Source organism: Hyaena hyaena, unplaced genomic scaffold (assembly GCF_003009895.1).
Source record: "Hyaena hyaena isolate Hyena2069 unplaced genomic scaffold, ASM300989v1 scaffold_1287, whole genome shotgun sequence".
Lineage (NCBI taxonomy): Eukaryota > Metazoa > Chordata > Mammalia > Carnivora > Hyaenidae > Hyaena > Hyaena hyaena.
Window position 1 is genome coordinate 37,410 of NW_024081921.1, and position 14,701 is coordinate 52,110.

Here is a 14,701-nt window from a genome sequence, read left to right on the forward strand (position 1 = left end):
ACCTCTCCCTGTCAGCCATGGGTTTCATTCCTCACTTTTGGTGGAAAGACCCTACTGCAAACCAGTCTAAAAATGTATCCTGAGTTCTACCACACTAAAACCAAAAAACTAGACACACATGTTCTCCTCTGGCCTTCTTTTTTTCTAAACAACTTAAAATTTCTATTCAACCCCTCTGACCCCTCTCTACTTACTTCCCAAGAGAGAACCCCCCCCCCCGCGCCGCGCACAAGCAGAAGGCCTCAGCACAGATCTGAGGCTTGAGCTCTTGCGACAGTGGCTTCCTCCGCACCTTGGATGATCTCTAGAAGCCGTCCTTTCTGTTTGGGGCTGATACTCGGCCTCTTTCTTGTGTACAGCCCCCCACCCCCAGCTCCTTCCCCTTGACCACAGATGGTTGCCCGTGTGCCCCACGCAGGGTGACGTTACTCTAGTGCAAACCTCTCGGCGGCCCGTAGGGCGCGCAAGGAGCGGCACAGAGCGCCCAGGGCACTGCAGGTCCCTGGGCCACCGCCCACTGCCCGAGAGCTCCAGTGACCCGCCGCGCGCCACCGGGGACCACAGCCGACCTCAGTGCAGGGGCGAGGCGGGATTTTCCAACGGCCTGCGGTCGCGGCCGCGATCAAGCAGCTCCCGGAACTCAGAGGCGGGGCGCCCAGGTGGAGGAGCTCAAGCCCTTAGCACGCTGGGAGGGGCGCCCCAGACCAGGAACATTCTGGAGCCAGAGCATCTGGGACAGGGCGTGCCCCCCACAGAGGAACACCGCAGACTGGGAGGATACCCCCCAGTCCTTAGATCCCACCGGGAGCATCTTGGATTGGCGCAACCCAGACCTGGAACACTCCTCGCCATCCAGCAGTGCCCCACCTCCAGCACTGCAGACACCGCCGGGCAGCGTCCCACCCACCGCCTCCGCGGCGGCCAGAAGCTTTTTCTTTCTTTTTCTTTTTTCTTTTCTTTCTTTCCTCCAACCTTCTCTAGTTGCCTTATATCTTTAATCGCACTTGCGGCTCCTCGCTTTCGTTTCGTGTTTCACAGTGCCGGGGAGGCGGCGATTGAAGTTTCTCACCTGGTTTTTGAACTCTTGCCTCCGTCGCTGAGGCCACCAGGGTGGAGGAGGGAAGGCCTCCCCCGCGCCAGCCTCGGGGACTCCCCTCTGAAGGTAAGGAGCGGCGCCCCCTCCCCCTCTCCCTCTGCCACCAGCCTGCCTGGCAAAGGGCACCCCAGCCTTCTGGGGCAGGGGTTCTGAAAACAAGAGCAGCTTGGTATGTACGCCATTGTGTGCACAGGCCTGCCTCCACTTATGCTGAGGGTAGTCCTGAAGACCCAGCCTGGATGTTAAAAATACCGTAAGTCACTGGAATATGAACCTAATACACCTAATTTCCTGAACATCATGGCTTAGCCCAGCCAGCCTTGAAGATGCTCGGAACATATACAGTAGCCTGCAGTCGGGCAAAACGCTCTAACACAATGCGTAACTCACAATAAACTGCTGGGTATCTCCTTCGGTTGATCCGATAGTGTGCTGAAACTGAGAAACAATGGTTGCAAAGGTACAGAATGGCTGTAAGTGTATCTACTGTTCACTTTCATGATCCTCTGGCCGGCCAGGAGTCGGGGCTAGAGAAGACCCTAGGGCATAACACTGACTTGGGGGAAGATCCAAATTCAAAATTCTGGGTATGGTTTCCGCTGAATGCTTATGTCTTTTGCACCATCGTAAAATAAAAAAAATCGTAAGTGGAGTCACCATAAGTAATGACTCTGTGTGTGTGTGTGTGTGTGTGCAGATATGTATATAAATATTGAGTATGTATGTGTATAGATGTGCATGTGTCCGCATATACACACACCTATATATGCATGCGTGCTCACACACACGCACATGCACACACACATACACACACACACACTTCTGAATAGCTGGTGAGACAGCATCATCAACCTTTGCTGATAGTATAATTCTAGAGGTTAAAACTTTCCCAATTTTTTTTTTCTGAAAAAGTGAAAACAGCTAAAATAATTGGTAGTTTTCACTTATTAAGCTCTTGTCTGACATTGTGTAGGAAACTTTTAGATCCGTTGTTTTTATTTATTCCTCCTGTAGGCCAAATGAAGTAGGCACTATCATAATGCTTAATAAAAGAGGGAGAACCAAAGCACGGAGATGGTTAGTAATTTATCCAAGGGCATCCAGCTACTAAGTAATAGATCACAGATTTGTGCTAAAATTTGTCTCTAATTCCAAAACTTTTGCCTTTAAGTCAACGTGCCTCCAGGAGTCGGAACCCCAAGCAAGTTGCACTACAGATATGAGACAAATTAAAGACTCGGCAATCCCAGGCAGATATAGACACCTAATGGCATTAACTTCACCTTCTTCCTTGTTCTATTCCTGGGAACCTCCACCAACACTCATTTGGTGCTATGCAGCGCTGGGGTCTGGGGCACACATCTCAACCCCAAGGCCTTGGATTGCTTGGGAGGGTGTACATTTGGGAGAAACTGACTTTATGCAGGTTCTGGGAGGGTATGACCGCTCCCCGCTCCTGCCAGCACAAAAACACATAGAAAGGCTATGAACAAGCCGGGTGGGAACACGGAAAGACGGGATTTCTGTCCTCAGGGAAGTCCCAGGGATCAGGGATGAATCCAGGAATAATGGGAAAGCAGTGTGGTATGGGTGTGGACACAGGCTGTCTGGGGCACCAGCCGTTCGAGAGCTTCCTTGGGAAGGCAACCACTGAGCAGGCTGTAAGAACTACAGGAGGCCAGCAGTTAGAAGCAGGAAGGGTAGGCGCAGGCACAGGTGGAGGTGGGGGAAGCATACGGATCCCAGCAGACACCTATGGGAAAAAGACAACGAAAGAAATGGGGATGATTCTCCTGGCCCTGCAATGGAAACCCTAGTTCAACCGTAAATAATGGGCACACACGTGCGCACATGTGTGTGTTTTCTGTCCGAGATCACTTTTTCCTCTTTGCGTTTGGCGGTTTTGTCATCTCAAAGGTTTTGAACACTGTAGAGAAAAATTATTTTAAAAATCACTGGTGTTAAGATTTTCATCAAGGCAGCTTATCTTAGGAGGTAGTCAATTTCATTTTGCTAATAAGGGTGATTTACACCGAAGCAATCTACATCTATTGATGTGTGGCTCAGCATAACTTTCTACAATCTGGACCTGTTCACCTGAGCCAGTCTCAGCCTCCTTAGCAGAAAGAACTTTGAAGTGGCCTCACAAATGTGGGGTGTCTGTGAATTGTTTTTTTTCTAGAGAATGGTCCCTTTGCTTGGGGTGGGGTCTGTAAACAGGGCAGCTGGGCAGAACCCGGGGTTCAGGAATGAACATTCAGACCCTCTGCAGGGGCCCTGGATTGTACTACCTTGGGGGTCAGAGAGAACAGTGGGCTTGTATGTAACTGGCACCCGAAGTCACAATTTTTAGAAGAGGATCTTTTTCATTCAGAGAAAACTACATTCCATTTGGTTACTCAGGGGGCGTTTGTGACTATTCTTTGTGTGTGTGTGTACACATAGATACCCACTTATAGACGCATACGTATAGATGCACAGATACTTAATGTCTTAAATATTATTATTAAATATATATATTTGTGATATATTAAATTTACTTTTAAGTATACAGATAAGCCACCTAGATTAGTGTCTTCCTACCTTGGCTGCAAATTAGAATCACCCTGATGATTTTTACCTATCAGAAAGCCTAGGCTGTACCTCAGGTGTCTGGGTGAGGACCCAGGCATTATTATTATTTTTTTAAGCTCAAGGTCGACTTCACATCCGCTGTTAAAACATATTTTTCCAGATGTTATGATTTAAGAAGGGTTGCGAAAATTAAGTTATGTGAGGGTAGCGATGGATCAGATGATCACCTAAGATGCCAAGCTGTACATAGTTAATGAATCTACTGCGTTCATTAATGCAGCAGATAATAAACAAACACGAAATAAAGTGTGTCAGTTAGTGATAAGTGCTATGAATGGAAAAACAAAACAATGGAAGAGGAGAGAGGTGTGTGTGTGCGCATGCGCGCAGTTGCATATGTATGCACCTGAGCAGTCATACGGTTAGATTTCCACGGAGGGCTTGCAGAGGGTTCATACTTATAACTATGCTGTCAGCACACTGTAAAGCAAAGACAGGACTCTTTAATTATAGAGAAGCAATTAGTAGCTCTTACAGAAAAATAACTTACGTTAGACCTACTTTTCATACCAACCAAGACAATTGTTAACAGATAAAAAAGTTTAAATGTAAAAATAAAACCTGAAGCCGTAAGAAATGAAGGAAGTATACATTGAGTATACATCTAACCACTGAGAGGAAAGGAATGTGCTACATGTAAAAGTCATGGAAAAGCACAAAGGAAAAGAATGCTGGGTTTGACAGCATAAATGGGAAGTCTCCCATATATGAAAACAGTAAATGAGGAATTTAAAGGTAAACTAAATAAATTGAAAAACAGACACTAAAACATGTAAGAATTGGACCAAAGGTATAAAAAGGTAGTCCATACCCATGGGAATAAATTAACTAAAAATATATGCCTAATATTCTGCCTTATTTATACCATTAAAAAAACCATGAGATACTATTTACCAATTTGATCAGCTAATTACATTTAAAGAATGAGAATGCTCAGTGCTTACATGGGTGTGATAGATGGATATTATCTTCTGCAGCTGAGGAGTATGAATTATTGCAACATTTCTGGAATGCGGTTTTGTATATGTGTTTATCATGTTTAAAACGTATTCTTTGTGGTCCCCGGGTGGCCCAGCCAGTTGACCATTTGATCTTGATTTCAGCTCAAGTCGTAATCCCAGGGTGGTGGGATCAAGCCCTGCATCAGGCTTGACATTGAGCATGGAGCCTGGTTAACATTCTCTCCCTCTCTCTCTCTCTCTCTCTCTCTCTCTCTCTCTCTCTCTCTGTCTCTCTCCCTCTCTCCCTCCCTCCCTCGGCCCCTCTCCCTGCCCACTCATTCTATCTCTGTCTATGTCTCTCTCTCTCTTTCCCTCTCAAATACAAAGAAATGTATTCTTTGACTTATCCACTGTATTATCTCTGTTGTAACACCAAGAAAATAATAGGAAAGGTAAATACATAAAATAAGTAATATTTATTAGGTACCAGATACTTTGCAATAGTAACTCATGTAATGTTCCCATCAGTTCTGGGAAGTAGTATTGTTACTCTTTCCTGGATGAAGAAACTGAGGAGCAGAGACTATATGTGACTTGCCCAATGTTATGCAGCTGATAAAGAGTAGGATAAGGATTCAAATCCAGCCAGCCTGTCACCAGATGCCGTTCTCCAAGAACTGATCCATATGAACTGACATGAGAAGATGGTCATGGGGTTATTTTGTAACAAAATATATCTCATAAATTGTAATTAGACCCATATCAAGGAATATATGTAGCAATTAAGATGATGGTAATAATGAGATTTTTGTGACACAGGAAGGTGCTCATTTAATATGTGGAAAGTGAAGGATATGAAATTTCTTAAACATAATCCTAATTATTTGAAAATATGTAGGAAAATCACAAGGAAACATGTTAAATTATTTTGCGTACTGAGATTATTTTCTTCTTTTCAGTCTTCATTTGAGAAATGTCCCATATCGGGCATATAATACTTTAGAAATCAGAAAACTTCTTTTAAAAAAAAAGGAAGGAAGAAAGAAGAAGGACATTTAAAAATTATGGAAAGGCAAAATAATAATCAACATCACACATAGCACCAAATGTGACATTTCCCAGAATAGCTTTTCTTTTGGAAATGAGTTCTGTTATTTAATATCTTAATCTTTTAAACCCATAAAAGCACATTAAAATTTTTATGTTTACACACACAGAACAGTACAAATATCAGGTAATTTGTATTCTGGGTTCTTATCATGTTTTATATTGAAACTCAGGGTTTACTCATCAGAATGCTGGATTATTTCTTAATAACTTTATCTCTCAGTAGACCTTGAAATTTAACAAAAACCAAAACCAAGAAAAAAACAGCAGTGCCCTTTACAAAGCTGGGTCAACCTTCACCCGAGGAAACAACACTTTTCATTCCACTCAAGGGAATAGAATAGATAGTTAATAATAAATATGTGTGTGTGTGTGTGTGTGCGCGCGCGCGCGTGGGTGGGGGGTTGATTTCAAACCATAGAACCATAGAAATATTCTAATGTAGTTATTTTGAACACTTGGTACTTTCCATACGTACTTAACCCTTTTATCTTTACATGATTGATTATTATCTCTTGGAAATTACATCAGATACTTTGCTTTGTGAAGTTATTCATAAAGATTGAAGTAAAGGGCTTGACTGTGCAACCCTTAAACTTCATCCAGGATTTGGACATGAACTGTTTTTCTTCTTTCTGAAGTGCGGGAGGTGCACGGCCGTTAGTAAGAGAATTGTTTGGGACTGACAGGCCACTCTGCATCCAGAAAGCCTTAGTAAACATTAGCTCATCATGTCACTTGGTAATTTTGGTGACAGGGCTTCTCATCACTTCCGTTTCGGTAATGAGCAGGTAGTCTCTGCAACTTTTAGGTGGCCCGAACTTGTACAGCTGGTCAAGGCTCCAGCTGGAAATGCCAGTCCAGGTGTGCATGCCCCGGAAAGCAAGCTCTTCCACTGTGCTCTGTAGCCTCCACCCAGTGGAGCTCAGGATGTGTTATGCAGGGAACGTGGGATTGCTTATGAAATATTCACACTCGGTGTAAGGAAGATCAAAGTTTAAAAATTTAAGCCACAAAGGAAGGTCACGATGAGCATTTTGGTGTGATGAGAGAAAAAAAAGCACACATACACACACACACACACTCCTACACGAGCAAACCTGCCGTACATATCTTGGTATTTCACAGAATGTTCTTTCATAGAACAGTAGATTTTCTGTACAGCAGCCTCTCCTGTATCAGAAAATTGTACCAGTGGGATTTTTCTGGATGCTGAAACAGGAAATGTTATGAACTGTATACAACTGAAAGTTCTGAGAACACTTGGTGGCTGTATTAAGGGATATGAAAACTTATCGTACTGACGTCTTTGAAGTGTACATGCCGGAGGAGTTTTTAAAGTCTCCTTCATGAGACAGGTATACGTTTGTTTACAAGTTTTGGCTGAACCCATCTTATTCTGTTTTCCAGAGAAACCACTCAAACCAAATATGCATCATATAGTATGGATCCTAAATATGCATCATATAGTACTGCTCTTGATACTTTTGGCGCTTATGTTTACAAGCACCTCAGGTAAGTAATTATAATCATTCACAGGCATACTTCGTTGGAAGTTGAGAGGGAATATCAAAGATCCACTTTTTTTATGTGGAGGTGGCTACTGAAGATGCTGAATTTATTAAAATTAGTGGTTTTAAATTTTACTCTGTGAGTTGCCCATCTGTGTCCCTGGCATAGAGAATAAAACGTTCATAGAAATGGAATCAAGTGAAGAATCATATGGGATTGCTGAAAAGGAAAGGATTTAGCCCTCTGAGTTTATAGAGAGAGAGAGAGAGAGCAGGACTATATCTGGAAACAAATTACATTGGTCTGAGATGAAAATCTGCTCTGTATTATTGGAAACTGAAGAGTTCACAGCCATCTTTATTACTGATATTTAGAAAACTTTTATACACATTATTTTTCTGCCAACATGAAGGCCAAGGTTCATCTTGTTATTTAGGTAATGAAGACAGAGAGTGGGAATACCTTACAGGTCTTGAGGGAAATATTCGAGTTAGAAGGAGTACCTGAGAAAGACTATATAGACGAGGGAAAACAAGTAAGGTGGCAGGTACCCACTTTACCTGATTAGTAGTAGCAGTGATCACTTAAAAACTCCTAGAGAATGATTCTGTGGTCTCATCAGGATCCTTTGGAGAAGAGACACATGACTGATAAGCAAGGCTCTCCTTATGCTTTGGAAGAGAAAGTGGGAATGCAAATACTGATTTGCTTGACCTGTCATCTGGGAGAGGGAAACATATGAACCCATACCCCCAACGTTGAGAACTACTGCGGGAGAGAGAGCAAATTGATACTTTCAAATAATTCCTGTCCAATATTTACTTAAGTGGGTCCAGTTTTGTTGAGATCCATACAATGCAATACTATCCAGATCTGCTCCTCTGGAAATGGAATAATCTGTTAGAAGCTGCTGAGTGAAAAAGCAAGGTGCAGACAAGTGTGCATCATGGGTACCTTACTTTATAGACATACGTTAATAACCTTGCTCCCAAATTATAATGAAACATATTTCAGGCTCAGAAACAGCCAGACAGCCCATTCTATAAGGTTACTAAGGTCCCAGCTCTTTGTGCTTTTATGACACCTTCATAAAGGCTTTACTCTAAGCAAATATGACAATATTCTACAGGAGGTTTCATTTAACCTAGTAGAAGTTGAGTGACAACATCCTATTTACTGTCCCAACTCAAGGCAATTCCAAACACAGACATCTAGGTTGTTGACACTGCTGGATTCTTGCTCTCTATTCATGTATAAATGGGAGTGAGTACCTGTTATGGGCAATCCACACACCTTGAACTCCACTAATTCTTTTCAACCAAAAACCATTTCTAATCAACAAAGTCTGTAGTGTTAAGCATAAGGTTAGTAGCTGAAGCCATTAATTGCCAGGAGAGTGAGAACTTCCCACTCCAACCATCTACCCCTGGAAAGAATGTAAACCAGGTTATGGTTCTTCAAAGGATAACTACTCCCAGAAAGAAATGGTGAATATGCCTATCACAACACAGACACAGATATTTTTAGAAGTTTTTAAAAAAATATTGGCCAAAACCTGGAAATAACTCATATGTTCAACACCAATAGAATGGAAAAATTGTCATATACCCACACAACTGGATACTGCATAACTATGAGAAAAAACAAATCACTGCCACATGCAGCAGCATGGATGCCTATCAGAGTCATGATTATGTAGGAAAGAATCCAAACACAGAAGAGCGCATATTGTATGGTTTTATGCTTATTATACCTCTGAAACAGGAAAACACATCAAATTGTTTTGGACATACTGTCTTTTCGGATGCCCATTTAAACTAACACTTACACATGTATCACACCTTCTCTGTTGGAGAACCAAAATGTGAAATGGAGTTTCTAGAACAACCACCAAACACAAGGTTGATATGCATTAACACTTGTACTTTGAGGTAGATTTGACATCCATGTTTTCAAAGACTACTTCTACCATTTGAGCCACTTCCTCTTTACATTGTGGTTAACAACATCGAATTAAAACCAAACAGTTGCTTTGAAAAATAGACCCTAACTATAGAGGAGGCATTTTCTCCATGCCCTGGGAGAAATGCTCTAGTTAATTTAAGGATTCTCACTCTGAAAATTCAGTTAATCTTATTTGTGGGAATATAAATTAGTGTAGCCACTGCGGAAAGCAGTATGGAGCTTCCTTAAAAAATTACAAATATAAATACCACACGATCCAGTAATTTAACTACTAGGTATTTACCCAAAGGAAACTGGAAAAGTACATGCACCCCTGTGTTTATTGTAGCGTTATTTCCAATAGTCAAGATATGGAAGCAACCCAAGTGTCCATTGATAGATGAATGGATAAAGAAGATATATATGTATATGTGTATACACACACATGCATGCACACACATATAAGTATATTATATATTTTATTTCATATATATGTGTGTGTGTGATGAAATATTACTCAGCCACAAAAAGAATGGGATCTTGCCATTTGTGACAACATGGATGGACCTAAAGGGTATTACACTAAGTGAAATAAGACAGAGAAAGACAAATACCATATGATTTTGCTTATAGGTAGAATCTAAAAAACAAAACAAATGAACAGACAAACAAATCCAGACACTTGAATACAGAGAACAGATTGGTGGTTGCCGGAGGGAAGGTGGGGGTGGGGGGTGAGTGAAATAGAAAAAGGGGATTATAGCTTCCAGTTATAAAATAACTGTAAAACAAACTATAATGTATAAAATAAACAATATAAAATATACTAAAATATAAAATATATAAATATTTAAATAAATGATATGTAAAATATATTTTTAGACTATGAAATAAACTATAATTTATAAAATAAAAATAAGTCATGGGGATGAAAAGTACAGCATAGAAAGTATGGTCAATAATATTGTAATAACATTGTATGGTGACAAATGGTGGCCACAGTTATCATGGTGAACACTGAGTAATGTATAGCATTGTTGAAACAATATGTTGTACATCTGAAACGAATATAACATTGTATGGGAATGTAAGGAGGGAAGTGGCAGATACCCAGACTTGGAATGATATTATATTAATCAATTCTTGATGATCCACATGGTAACCTGGAGAGAGAGTGAACTCTCACACGCTCTAAGCTACATCGGAGCACCTTATGCATCTGCCCGTCTGCCCAGGAAAAGGTTAGGCAGGCTGGTTGAGAGCAGGCGAGGTGACACTTCTGCTGAGACAGATGAAGAACTCTGAGGCCTCCAAATTTCTGGTTTTCATTTCCATGGCAACTCTCCAGCTTTGGGGGCGTGGTGTAGATTTGGCAATGCTGTGACTTCTATGGCTTTCCTTACAAAGAAATTATAATGGGTAGCATTTTCTTTGAAAAGCTTACACTACATTTATCTGTCTTCTAGCTATGGTAGGTTAAGTTTTGGTACCTTCCTGTTTGGGAAAAGCTGTTGGAAATTGTGTCTTCATTTATGTCCTAAAAGTGAGCAGCATTGGAAGGATTGGCCCTATGATAAGAGAACCCACATGACTGAGATACTGAGATTGCTTACGATTTTCTTACTAACCTGGCTTATTCATCTAATGCATTAGGAAAGAAAAAATTTACCTGAGTTTTTTCCTTTCACTTTGCTAATCTTATGAAGAAACCTGTATTTCACGTCATCACGTCACTGCAATTGAAGGGGAATCTTTCTATCTGAGATACTGCTCATCAGCATCTGAGCACAATAATGAAACAACCACCATCAAGTGGTACAAGAACAATGGATCACATGGACACACTGAGCTAAACTCAAGAAGTTCACCCAGAATTACTTTGCACGATTATATTTTGGAGTTTTGGCCAATTGAGTTGGAGGACAGTGGATCTTACATTTTCCAAAAGGGGTGAGTATGACTTCCCTTTGCGATAGCATATTTCATAGCACTCTTGGGCTTAGTTCCGCAAATCAAATATACAGCAGTCCAAAAGAATAATCCATGCATTTATTCTCCCTTACTCTTCCTCTAACATTCAATAAATACTTCATTATTGGGAAATTAAATTAAATGTTATCCTTGTGTTTATCTTCTTAGTGATTTTTTTTAAAATTTTTTAATGTTTATTTTTGAGAGAGACAGAGACAGAGCATGGGTGGGGAAGAGCAGTGAGAGAGGGAGACACAGAACCCAAAGCAGGCTCCAGGCTCAGCTGTCAGCACAGAGCCCGACGCGGGACTTGAACTCACCAACAGTGAGCTCATGACCCAAGCTGAAGTCAGACGCCTAACCGACTGAGCCTTCCAGACACCCCATTTAGTGGCCTTAGTAAAAGATTACCTTAATATTTCTTTTAGGGGATCCTTCAAAAGGTAAGTGGGTAGCAAATGAAATTCGTTTTAAAATTCAGCTTTTCCTGTTGTCAAGAGTTGCTGGCCAAATGCAAATTGGCAAAGTTTCCATAATGAACATGTGGTGAACGGGGTAGCCTTGGCTTCCTGGGTGATACCCTCAGGGTGAGGAGAGGGGTCAGAATTGATATGGACACATCTAGTTAATTTTTTCGGGCTCTGTTGAGGGCCAGGCGGTAGTGTTAGTGAAGGGTGTGTGGGTTTTGCAGTCAATCGCAAGCCTACAGCCAGGGGCAGTGAGAAAGCAGAGCACAGAAAGAGCTTGGCACAGCTTTCGCAGGCCACACCACTCCAGTGTATACCAGGACACTCCTCATCAAGAGCAACCAACTGAATGTGTCAATGATTATCACTGAACTGGGTTCTCTATATACATTATTGGGTGAGACGGGAAGGAGTAACTTGGACAAGCAGTGATCTATGTGATGGATTATTAGTGTTGGTGCCATAGTGTTTATCTGGCACATTTGTGGTGCAGTGTGCGTACTTGCATGGGTATGTATGTCTACGTGTATTTCTATAGAGATTTGACACTGTCTTGTGGAAGATAGCTCAGGGCCAGAGGAGTGGTGGTGGTACGCCCGCCGGCAGATGTAGCAGATTTCTGGGGTGGGTCCTGATCATTATTGACAGCCAGTGCAGTTGAGAGCACAGTGAGATAGGACAGTGAAACCTTGTTATCGTTCCTGTGGTTTTACACACAATGAGGTCATTTGGGTTTGTTTTTATGCATAGGCACTTCCAGGAGTCAGAGAAATTTGAGAACTCTTTTTCTGTTGTTTGTTTCGACTAGCAGTGAATTTTATGTGACCCTTTAAGGGTGATGATTCCAGAAACGGGTCACAACTGGGTCTTTTCACACAAAAGTAGAATGAATACTCACAAATAGGGTAAAAAAAAATCTGCTTAGTCCTGACTGAATAAAGGCATGACTCAAGGAAGCATTCTGGACTGGGCAGAAAGAGCACATGGAAGGGAGGAGTCAGTTATCTACAAATGTCACTTGGAGACAGATAGCGATGGAAAGCATTAACTGTCCTTCTGATATGGAAGGTGGGGAACACAGCCTGGGTTAGGAAGGAAAAGTGGAATAATCAAATAAACAGGCTGTCAGAGACGTGTGGCGAACCAGGAAGAGGGTGTGCCAGGGCTAGAACAGCGCGGTGGCTCCGGGGCTGTGGTGACAAACTTTAAAGCATGTTTGAGGCTAATGAATAAGATGAGACGAAAGCGATGGTATCAGGAGCAGACTTTATAATGGTTTTGAAAGTAACTGGGACTCCACACAGGTTGTTTTGGGTGCCTAGAGGTATTGAAGATGGGGGCTTTTTCAAATAGCGTTCACTGGTTTGCCTCAGAGGGGTGTGTGTGTGTGTGCGCGTGCGCACGCGCACGCGCATGCACACGTGGGAGTGAGCCTTTGGAATTTTGTGTGGAATCCATCAAAGGCCGGATTCCATCCCTGGAATCCTTTCCCCCACCATTAAAACCATAATCCTTTCATTTCTAGGGAGTCCTCGGCTAATAATCAAATGCCTCTGGAGACTGATACCTCAATCCTCAAGTCAGATAAAATTTTAAGGGGAAAATCCACCAAGAAGGGAGGGGACACAGGAAAGAGGGGGCTTTCAGTGGTAGAGGGGAGGCCATGAAGATAGAGGAAAAAGGCACAAGCAAATCCTGACTCAATCATGTTCGGAATTGACAAACAAGCTTGGCTTGGTAAGGGGCTTCACAAGAATGGCCCAGAGCTTTTCAAATCCCTTCTTGTGGGGCAGGAGTGGCTCCCGCAACCAGGATGGGATGGCCCTGTATGAGAACACAGATGATCAAGGCTCTGGGTCAGTTGGCCTGACTCCTCGAGCAAGGCCGGCATCCACATGTTTCAGCACCCGCAGTGCGGTGGTGGGGACACGGGAGCATTCCACCCGTCAGGACTTACTGGGTGTTAGGACTGCAGAAGTGGAGAACAACATGGCCTGATAAGATGAAATGCATGTACTCTCTTCTTCATAAGTGATGGGACAGAAAGATCTGGAAATAGGTCTCTTTCCAGCTCAGTGGGACTGAAGTAGGGGAAACAGTAGACACACTTGAGAATAAGATGATGCCAGTGGGATTCTGAATCCATTTCAAGGACCAGGTAGCTCTATTATGGTCCATGGCCATTGACCTACTGCTTTCAAACTTTAGGACAGTCTGTCAACCCACCCACCGCTTCCCGCCCAGTCCTGACCAATCTTGTGTGAATGCATACCCAGAGGAGGGGCCAGACTCACACACCGACTGTGAAAACATAGTATTGGGCAGTGCAGTCCTGTCCTTGAGGGCCAAGCTCATGTGCGTTTGCATTCTGGCCCTGTTGCTACATGAACTTTAGCTTTCAGATCACAAGTAAGGGAAATAGTCATCTCCATTGTCCATATTCCATACAATCCCTGGAGTTCAGTGAGTGCTGGTCTTCCTTCCATGCTACTGCAGGTGAAGAGTAGGGGCTGCAAGAGCCTGTGGTGGGTACAAATGTGTCATGCACACAGGACAACTTAACACACGTCTGTTGCGTTTAGTATGTGGATCCATATATCGAATGTGCAGTTTATTTATTTTTTAATATTTATTTCTTTTTGAGAGAGAGAGAGACAGAATCTGAGCAGGGGAGGGGCAGAGAGAGAGGGAGACATATAATCCAAAGCAGGCTCCAGGCTCTGAGCTGTCAGCACAGAGCCTGATGTGGGGCTCGAACTCATGAACCATGAGATCATGACCTGATCTGAAGTCGGACACTTACCCGACTGAGCCACCCAGGCCCCCTTCGAATGTGCAGTTTAAACAAACATCATGTTGCAAACATTTCCTTTCTTAGAAGCTCCTTTTTAGGGGCACCTGGGTGGCTCATCCAGTTAAGCGTCCAACTCTTAATTTCAGCTCAGATCATGATCTTACAGGTTCGTGGGTTTGAGCCCTGTGTCATCCTCTGCACTGAGAGCGAGGGGCCTGCTTGGGATTCTCTTTTA

At 42.6% G+C, this 14,701-nt stretch overlaps 1 protein-coding gene across 2 annotated transcripts in view; it reads left to right on the plus strand.

Annotated features, from left to right (window-relative positions):
- The first annotated feature begins 538 nt into the window (after positions 1-538).
- IL18R1 (interleukin 18 receptor 1) overlaps positions 539-14,701 on the plus strand; it is a 37,031-nt gene continuing 22,868 nt past the window's right edge. The window contains exons 1-3 of one of the 2 annotated variants that reach the window (XM_039223194.1): positions 539-1,162; positions 7,189-7,293; positions 10,941-11,184. In XM_039223194.1, coding sequence (XP_039079125.1) covers positions 7,209-7,293; positions 10,941-11,184 — 329 coding nt within the window. In that variant the 5' untranslated portion in view covers positions 539-1,162; positions 7,189-7,208. The remainder of the gene's footprint in view (positions 1,163-7,188; positions 7,294-10,940; positions 11,185-14,701) is intronic. The other variant, XM_039223193.1, reaches the window with a different exon arrangement.